The sequence below is a fragment of the Quercus robur genome, chromosome 10 (genome assembly GCF_932294415.1).
Source record: "Quercus robur chromosome 10, dhQueRobu3.1, whole genome shotgun sequence".
NCBI lineage: Eukaryota > Viridiplantae > Streptophyta > Magnoliopsida > Fagales > Fagaceae > Quercus > Quercus robur.
Window position 1 is genome coordinate 41,618,993 of NC_065543.1, and position 10,053 is coordinate 41,629,045.

General features: G+C 31.2%; 2 protein-coding genes across 2 annotated transcripts; one reads left to right on the forward strand and one right to left on the reverse strand.

Moving 5' to 3' along the window:
- Positions 1 to 1,164: 1,164 nt before the first annotated feature.
- Positions 1,165 to 1,830, forward strand: LOC126704169 (probable E3 ubiquitin-protein ligase RHC2A). Its single transcript, XM_050403193.1, has one exon. The coding sequence runs from the start codon at positions 1,165 to 1,167 to the stop codon at positions 1,828 to 1,830; it is 666 nt and encodes a 221-aa protein (XP_050259150.1).
- Positions 1,831 to 3,421: 1,591 nt separating this feature from the next.
- Positions 3,422 to 5,826, reverse strand: LOC126703485 (uncharacterized). Its single transcript, XM_050402447.1, has 5 exons — positions 5,602 to 5,826; positions 5,427 to 5,476; positions 4,833 to 4,956; positions 4,636 to 4,734; positions 3,422 to 4,228 (listed from the first exon to the last, which is right to left on the reverse strand). Exons 1-5 carry the CDS (start codon positions 5,765 to 5,767, stop codon positions 3,609 to 3,611), a joined length of 1,059 nt encoding a protein of 352 aa, XP_050258404.1. The 5' UTR covers positions 5,768 to 5,826; the 3' UTR covers positions 3,422 to 3,608.
- Positions 5,827 to 10,053: the final 4,227 nt, after the last annotated feature.

Consider the following 10,053-nt stretch of genomic DNA (forward strand, 5'->3'; position numbering starts at 1 on the left):
AAAACCCACTACTTTGCAGAATAGGAGTTAGAAGCAAAATAGAATTCTGAAAAAAGAAAAAAAAAGGTATAATATAATTTAAACAAACTACTTTTAAGCTAGGTGTGAAAAAATAAATTAAAGTTTATATTTATGTTAGATTATATATGACAATTACATTAGGATATAGTTGTTTATTTATTTTGTTATTAATATTAATTAATTTTTTACTTTTAATCTTGTTTTTTAATTTTGCCCTCCAACCTAAATTCCTGGCTTCGTCATTGGACACAAGACTTGGTATGCATAATCCAACGATGTGAGTTTTGAAATATTATTCTAATAAAAAGTTTTTAGGTAATGTAACATTACTTATAATTATATTAGGTATAACTTGAACTCAACTATATATATATATATAATTAGATGTGAATTTTGATAAATCCATCGTTAGATTATATTATTATCATATATTCTCTATACTTATAAAATTTAAAGATAATCAAAGATCAATAGCCATGTCATCAATCAATTATTTAAATTCAATTTTTTTGTAGTTTAAAATAATGCATAAAAGATGAGTTTATGAATCGAATGGTAAATTACATTTAATTAGCATGTATGTTAAGAACATATAGAACGTGTAATTCAATTGTTGGATTTTCAAAATATAAATTCAATAACAAGTTATTAAGTAATGTAACATTGCTTCACACCAAGTGTCACTTTAACCCAAAGTAAATTCTAACATATACATTATACAAATTATAATAAAAGTGTTTTCTTGAATATTTTAAACAATTTAGCATCTTAACAGAGTCAGCTAACAAAAATCAAGTAATAGGAAACAGAATCCCAAGAAAGGAACTCCTAATCCTGGTTAGAATCAAAGATCTGATTAAAAAGAAAGAGTAGTTCCGCAAGGACATCAAAATCTATTAGCAGTTATACAACGGTCACAAACCAACTCAAAGTCTATATCTTCAAAGCAACTCCTACTCCAAATAGAACTGAAATTCTTTATCTTCAAAACTACTCCTACTCCTACACAGACACACACACAAACACACCCAAAAAAAAAAAAAAAACTCTCTCAGACTTTTAAGAGCCTCTATTAGCCTTTGGTCATCTTTAATATCTCTTGCACTCTCTTGCTCTCTGGTTTTTTCTTCTCCTTTCTTCAAGATGTCTAGCACCACAATTTTCCACCATAGATGCGAGGCATGGCAACCCGAAAACTACATTGAACCCGAAAGTTGTTCACCATACCCTGAGTTTTTAATTGAATTGTATGCCAATTTTGAATCAATTGATGTACAAGGCCAGATTGCCACAAGCCCCACCAAATACAAATCATTCACTATGCAACGTGACCTATTGATAATGAACCAAAACTCATGGTTCATCTTGTCCAATAAGCTTTCTCAGATGGACGTGCCCTTCAATGTTCAGCCATCAACGATACAAAAGATTTCAACTGTTGCTCGTGAACTTGCTTGTGAGGCTGACAACATGCACCGCAAGACTATTCCAATGATGGTGGTTCTTACTGTTATACAAGGCTTTGATCAAGAACTTGAACTTTCTGAGGCTTTATGGGAATCCATGGATACCTGGGTGAATACAAGCTCGGTTTGTGGAAGAAAATCATTGGTTGAGAAATTGGAGAAGGTTAAAGTTGAAGATTTTGAAACACAATGCGTTATATGTATGGAAGATATTTTGATGGGGTTTGAAGCTACTCGTTTGCCTTGCTCTCATGTCTACCATGAAGATTGTATTGTGAGTTGGCTTAAGCAGAGTAACCTCTGTCCATTATGTCGGTTTCACATGCCAGTTGAATGTGTCTAATTAGCAAGAAATTTGTTTCTTTTTCCATCCTTCTGAATGTAGAATCCTCATACTTTTCAAGAAAAGAAATAGTTTGAATCTGTAAAAAGTAGAAAATTTTTCTGCCAGTTCAAGCTAAATGTAGTTGCCAAGTTTTTTTTTTTTTTTTTTTTTTTGGTTTGTTATAATTAATATTAGTTTTCTATTAATTCTTTATCTTTTATCTTTCTCCCATACTGTTTTGGAGGAAAATTATTATTCCATGGTTTTGGTGTTTCTGTTTGAAAAGCTAATAATGTAGGGGCTTAAATTGGTCCACAAGCAACTTTAGCTTTCGTTAGGTGCCAGGGCATTCACATCACTACTCACCACCACTTATTATATGATATAATCATATAATATACTTGAACAGAATTAGTTGTACCAGTTAATTTGGTGTCACAATTAGACTGGTGAGTGGTGATAGAATCAATTTGGGTAACGGTTGATGCAAGGCAAGTTATAATTCGTTTCTATTTTAATTATTGTACCTTTTTTGTCATCAAGTTCCCTAACCTAGAAATATTGCCAATCAAGGGAACAATCATCGATTCAACTAATCTTACTGTTGAGAAATTGTTAAAGAGAATTTATATTCATTTTTCATAAAATTAATGTATTTCCTATGGCTTTGGCTCAAATATCCCCTCAGAAGAGAGAGACAATTGAGTGTGAAACTAAGAGAAAAAGATTTTTGCTGGGGAGTTAGTGCAAAAAGAAAGATGACAAATTTTGGTTTTTATTTTGGTGTACAAATCAAGGACGAATTTGTTCTTTATCTTCTTATTGGCCTGAGATATTGACATTATTAATCAAAATATTTTTTGGGATTTGATTATATTTTTTGTTGAATTTTGTAATTCACATAAGACACATGATTAAATTGGTGAGTCCCCCGGTGGAGTATTTTGAGAGAAAATTATGTTTAGTAAAAGTTTACCATTATTTTGATATAAGCACGCAAGAATGGCTTTAGCTATGGAAATTATGATTATCTTGTTCATGGAAAATTTTCTTTGATTAAGACTTGCAAATTCCTCTTGGTGAAGAAGGAAGGCTAGTCTTTAGTGTGGGACAGAATAGAATGAAAATCTATCTTTGTAATGAAATAATTTGTACTCCTTGTTAAAGTAGTAATGTATTTATTGTCCACCAAAGAATAGAAATTGAAGTAATAGAAGTGCATAACAAGATATTGGCATGACTGAATCATTGATTTACTTTCTGATTGGGTTGAGATATTGGCATGATAATATTAGTCAAAACTTTTTGGTATTGTATTAAATTTTTTTGTTGAAGTTCTCAAATCATGTAATACTAGATTGTGACCCAACACTAACATCCACAGAACCTGTGGATCCTTGTGATCTTTAGTTGTTTTTAGCCACCAACCACTAGAGCATTCTAAATGATTAATGTTTATACAAAGTTGTTTGATAGCTCAACCTACCGGAAGAAAACAAAACAGAGCCATGTTCAGATGGCTTCTTAAGTAAGCAAGAACCTCAAATCCACATGATTAATTTTTTTTAAAAAAGGTATGAGATGAGAATTGAACAAAATTAGACTCGGTTTCAATAGTGCATGTTGCACGATTATGCAGAGTTCATTTATGAATTAAACAAGACTAGTTCTTAAGGACATCCACAATAAGAATATATGTCAAAATATCTGCACAATTTTTGTTATGGAAAACATCACAAAAAATGAAGAACCTGAGCAAAACATTCAAAAAATTTTCCCTTGAATGTTTAGAAGTTCTAGTGAGCTGTGAACCGATAGACCATAATATGCTTATAGGTCTCTCCCGGGTTGACAATCTGTGAAGGGAAGTTAGGGTGATTCACAGAGTCAGGGAACCCTTGTGTCTCCAAGCAAAGTGCAGCATGCTCCTTATAAATGTAACCACCTTTACCCTTCACATCATGCACCAAGTTACCAGTGTAAAGCTGCACTCCGGGTGCACTAGTCCACAGCTGCAGTCTTCTTCCAGATACACTATCATACACCTCTGCAGCCCTCCTAAAGTGCGCAGTACTGTTACCATCTAAGGCATAGTTAATGTCATATCCTTTAGGTAGCTCATTTATCCTGTCACCAATCTTATGGAGTTCGAGGAAATCAAATGGTGTTCCTTTGACGGGGGTCAATTCACCGGTGGGGATGAGTTCTTCATCAACTGGTGTAATATGGGATCCGAAAATCTGGAGTTCGTGTGAGAGGATATCACCACTATTGTGGCCGCCGAGATTCCAGTAAGCATGCTGGGCTAAATTCACTGGTGTGGCCTTGTTGTGAGCCTTGGCTTCAAATTTCACACCTAATTTGTTTGTATCAATGAGCATGTATGTCACTGCGACAGAAAGGGCACCAGGAAAGCCTGCAAAAGTTCAACACAAATCCCAGCAGTGGTGAGTTAAGAATGTAACAGTCAGGCCTTTTTCATGCTTCATTTTACAGTTTGGACAGAATTTTCAGATGAATTTTCCTCAAACCCATTATGTGACAACTCAAAAGACTATTCATGTGTATTTTTAGTCACATGGCCTACTATAAAGTCATGTGGCTTATCTATATGTTTTAATAAATTTTACTATCATTTAATACACTTGATGGTCTTATAAGTGACAAGTTAGAGAGCTGTTTGAAAAAAAAAAGTTTATCCAATATAGTTTTGATAGTAACAATTTAATCCATAAAGCTTTAGTAAATATCAAAAATATAGAGGATAAAAAAAATTAAAAAATTAAGAATAAGAAAAAGAGAGAAGAGATAAAGATATATTACCCTCTTCACCATCAGAACTTTCATAGGTGAATGTAATGTGACTATCCGGTTTGTAAGTCAATACAGACCATATAACATCACCATATCCTTTAGGACCACCTGATATCCAACATAATTATTTCAAATATCAGAAACTTATTACATTCCAGATAGGATTTATAGACTACAGAATAAATACAAGGATATGATGAATATACCATGGAGTATGTTCTTTCCTTCATTGGCAACCAAATTATAAGTGGTGCCATTCAAAGTAAATTTAGCTCCTCCAATTCTGTTAGCAACTCGTCCAACAACGGCTCCAAAGTAGGTTGTATCGTTCTGCAGATATCATTAGAAACTTTTTATCATTAGAGGCTAGCAAATTTTTTTTTTTGGTGGATAGTTCAATATTTGGGGGAGGAGATGTCTCCATTGAAAATATTTGATAATGTCAATTGAATTACAAGGCTCTTGACGGGCTAGCATTCTAATTTTTGATAATTCTTAGCCACAAAAAGTTTAGATTATCATTATTTTAGACTGTATGATCCTCTCTAGGGGGCCCATCTCCCAATATTAAGAATTTCAAATAGATTAAATCAAGAATCTTCCTATGATTCTAGTTTACTAGTTTCACATAAAGTATGATATTTTTCACTCTCTTTTTAACCAAATACCTATATATATTTAAATAATTTTGGTATTAAAATAATAAAATCTATCTTCGCAAGCAAAAGTTTCATTCTATTGCTGTTTTCAACTAATACATTGATGGCAGAGGGAAATAAAGGAAGTTGGATAAGTCCCACCTTGTAGCCATCAACTGAATCGAATCCAAGAACTACATCATCTAGTTTCCCTGATAAAATAAATCAAAATAACATTGATTTAGATAACAGAGTTAAAAAATAATAGTGCATAACAAAACAAAATCATAAAGGTTATAAAGCCAAAAGAGAGAGAGAGGAAAGAACAATTACACACCATTTCTATCAGGGAGAATAACAGAGTTAATAACTGCACCATAGTTGGTAAGCTTCACAGAGAAATCTCCCCTCTTCAATTCATAAAATCCGACTTCAACACCATTAACATTAGCCAATAAAAAGGCCAACACAACAAAGACACAAGAAAAAGTTACCGTACCCATTGTTGGTAAATAAATATAAAAAAAAAATTGTTAAAACAATTGGTATAACAATTTTTGACAACACAAGCTGAGAAGTGAGGATTTATATAGCAAAGAGAAGAGGAAGAAGATATTGAATTCTGGTACAAAACTACAAATGGTTATAATAATAGGCCTCTAGATAAGGATTTATCCTAAGAGAGTTAATTAGTTACCAGAATTCTAGGATACTTGCAGCCTAGCACTACTCATTGACTATTTTTTTCTTTCTCTTTTTCTTTTTTATTCATTTCCTATTTTTACAAGATAATGTTGATGGATTAGGAAAGAGTAAACTTGCAAGGCTGTAGTAGAAAAATAGAGAGAGAGATTAGAATTATTACAACCTATAAAATTTAGAGAGGTGCTACGTCCACAACATTTTTACAATAAATCATAGGTGGTTAATTGTTATTAGTTTAAATTTGAACCTAACACTAAGATTTCTTTTTTGTCCCAACAATAACAACCAATAACAACCTGTTACTTAGGATTTGTTGTAAAAATATTGTGAAAATATTATGAACATATCATTTATCTAAAACTTATGTTTATCTGTGAGAGTTGGAAATTGTGAAGTACATGAACAAATTTTGTGGTGGCACGTGGAATTATTATTTATCATTAATTATTCATCATTAATTTAATATACATCATGATACTAATTTTTCTTTTATAAGATAGGATATTAGGATAATATTCGGTTTTTAATGTATGCATGTGTAGAAAGTCACCCACACATCTTTGTGGTGTATTTATAGTATTTTAATCCATATCATAACATTTTTCAGATTTTGGTGTAAGCGTGATTTAAATCACAGATCTTTTTATTGATATAAATAATTAAATAACAAATTAAATAGTACTAGTATATTTTGGATAAAAAAAAAGAAACAAAGAAGTATATTTTGGTTAAATTGAGGTGTCGTCTGATAGTTTGACTTTATCAATTTGGTTAAAGTAGGTGGTTCCTACTTCCAAGTTTGATTTGGTCAGACAAGGAATCCGCTATATATAGGGACTCTATAATCTTCATAAATTATAGCCTTTGTTTTGTTTTTTTTTTTTTTTTTTTTTTTTTGAGAAACTAAATTACAGCCATTGTGAATAAAGGAAAACGTGGAGTTGCAGCTTTGAAGATATAACTCATTTAATAAAAAAACTCTTTTAAATTTTTTTTTTTAAGGGCCATTCCTCTCTTAATCAATAACCTCCTCTAAGATTCTTAAAAAAAAACCTCCTCTAAGAAAAAAAAATTATATATATAAAGGAAGAGAAATGTTAACAGATATTCTTGGGACATTAGTTAACAATTTATTTAAAGAAAATTTTTATGGGAAAAAAAAAAACAATTAATGTTTTGACAGTTTTTTTCATTTTTCATAAAAGTTGTGTTAAAACTTTCCTAAAATTGATTGTTAACCATTACCCAAAGGCACTTGTTAGTATCATCCATAAAGGAAATATAGAAGATATAACTCATTTTTAGTTGGATTTGAGATTATGTTAATGCATCTCATTCATTCCCCTATTAAACTCTTCATTGTCTTCAATTAATTTAACACAGCAAAAACCACATTATTTTATTTTATTTTACTTTAAATGCCAACTCACTACATAACATTTGTTGAAGACCTTCCTATTAAAAAAAAAAATTTGTTGATGACCTTATGGCTTATACAACATTATTTTTATTTTGTTACCCTTGCTTTTTGTTTAGTATTATCATCGACATATCACACACACACACACATAACTTTATATTAGATAATAGACTAAAATGCAAATTGTACCATCTAAATTTAGGTGAAATTCATTCCAGTTCTCTAACTTTATTTTCATTCAATTAAGTTTTCTAAGTTTCAAATTTATTCAATTTAGGCCTTCTATCCAATTTTGTTAAAAAATTTCCCTTAAAAAAATTATTTTCACATGAAAAAAAATCTATAAAATTAACAAAAATATATTATAGATTTTTATGTGAAATTTTTTTTCAAAAAACCTTTTTTCATTAGTTAAGTTCATATTTAATGGCAATTTTTCTAACGAAATTGGACAAAAGGCCTAAATTGATAACTTTGAAATTTAGAAAACTTAATGGAATGAAAGTCAAGTTTGAGAATTAAGATAAATTTCAGTCAAACTTAGAGAGTATACTTTGCATTTTAGCTTAGATAATATCATCACATATATAAGACAACTATTGTATTACACTAGTTGCAGATCAACGCGATACATGAAAATAAATAATTATTTTGAGATATGGTATAATGTATAATTTATTTACTCAATTTTATTGTAGGATAATTAGTTCTCCTTAAAAATAAAACAATTTCTAAAAGTAATTTCTATCTCTTTATTTTTATAAATATATAATTTTATTGTTTTTGGTGTTTTGATATATATATATATATATATATGTATGTATGTATATATGTATATATATATATATATATATATATAGAGAGAGAGAGAGAGAGAGGTTCAAGTTACACTTGTGGAGTTACACCATTTTTAAGCTGTAGATTCCTAAAAGATTGAATGGTTAAAAATAAAAAATTGTTATCCATTATTATATCATTACATATTTACCAAATTAATAGCATTCGCATTATTTCTCTCCTTATTAAATGCTTCTTGTGTCTCTTTTTCTGTCTCCTTATTAAGTTTTTCAATTTTCATTGTAATTCCTTTTTCTATGCAATTCCTTGTACATTTCCACCATCTCCATCTTTCTATACTTTCTTATTTTGGTTAGTTTTTTTCTTCCCTAAATAAAACCTATCACTTTCCTCATCCTTTTTAACAAAATGTTCAAGCAAAAATATTCATAGTAGTAGCTACAAATAGGATCAGACAACTACAACAAGACCACAAATTTCTTGAAAAGAACTTCTAATTATTTTTAGTTTAGGTACTTTGTATCTCGTGTTCCAATTTTACTTACTTGATTTTTTTAATCTTTTTTAAATGTTCATTGATTTGCAAACAACCTCATCACCTAAGATACAACTTGATTATCTTATCACTAAGGATAAACTTCTACAGACTTGGGACTTTTATTTGGTTTGGTTGCTGGATATGCTTTTATCTCTATCTCTTGTATTTGAACTCAAACTAGTATGATGATTAGTATCAGTAGAATCCTTAATAGGGCTCAAGTAATCGCAGCATAGACAATTATGTTTTTTATTTTGAAACTTTTCTTTGAAGAGTTGAGTTGTTATTCCATAAGATCAAAACAATGTAATTTGATATTTCTTAATTATCAAAACCATGGAAATGGTTGGTGGAGCTATTGGATTTGTATGTGTTAACGTGTATAGTGTTGTGGGCTTTAGGCCCAACTAGATTACTTGTATAGTACACATTCTTGTACTACACTCTTTCTTGTACTACACTCTTACTTGTACTGCACTCATATGTCTCCTATATAAAGACACTCATGTATATTCTTTCATTTGAGAAATACAATACAATTATTCAGTATTTCTAACATTATATTAGAGCCACTGCTCTAATCCTTTGGTGTGCCGCCACGACTCCAGTACATCAAAGACCACTACCTTGCCGCCACCACCACTTCCGCTTCTCCGATCAGACCACAGATTGCACCATCAGAAAGTAATCTCTTCGATTTGCCTTTCTGTGAAAATATCGTCTTCATTGGACCTTTCACGCACCTCCACGTGCTGCTACAATTCTCGGCGTTAATATCAAGTGCCACCACATGTCACCAATCCTCTTCACGCGCCGCCACGCGCTTCCACACGCCAAAACTCGGTCCGTTGATGTCATCAATTGCGCCACATTAGCCCTAGTGAAGAGTTGGAGCAGACAAGAGCTCCTATGTGAGATAGCAAAGAGAATTAGCTTCTTCTCTCTGTGTGCGCCATAGATAGGAAGCTAGAGTGTCCTAAAACTTTTGTCTAAATACAATAGGTTTTCTCTATATATTTGTGAGAGAACCAAGGATGTATTTGGGGTTTGGGTTTGTGTGAAAGTGTCTTTAAGCTATTGTTGTAATTTCCAAAACTATAGTGAAACTTTATTCTATCACCTCTCATGGACGTAGGCTTATTGCCGAACTATGTAAATTTCATTGTGTACTATTTTCTCTTCTTTATTCTTTAGCCTTGCATACATAGATTATTTCACAATGTTCACAACATACCCTTATTGATGAAAAGATGAAGGAGAGTCACTTTTTATGATTTGCTAATGTTTAGAGGAAAGCGATTAATGTAAAAGTGAGAAAGAGTGAGTTG

Bases quoted from the DNA above. Each gene is read 5' to 3' on its own strand.
- LOC126704169 (XM_050403193.1), top strand. From the start codon at position 1,165: ATGTCTAGCACCACAATTTTCCACCATAGATGCGAGGCATGGCAACCC.
- LOC126703485 (XM_050402447.1), bottom strand. From the start codon at position 5,767: ATGGGTACGGTAACTTTTTCTTGTGTCTTTGTTGTGTTGGCCTTTTTA. The intron at 4,735-4,832 runs GTATATTCATCA...GTTGGATATCAG, and splicing joins AGGAAAGAACATACTCCATG to GTGGTCCTAAAGGATATGGT. The intron at 4,229-4,635 runs GTAATATATCTT...GAACTTTTGCAG, and splicing joins AAGTTCTGATGGTGAAGAGG to GCTTTCCTGGTGCCCTTTCT.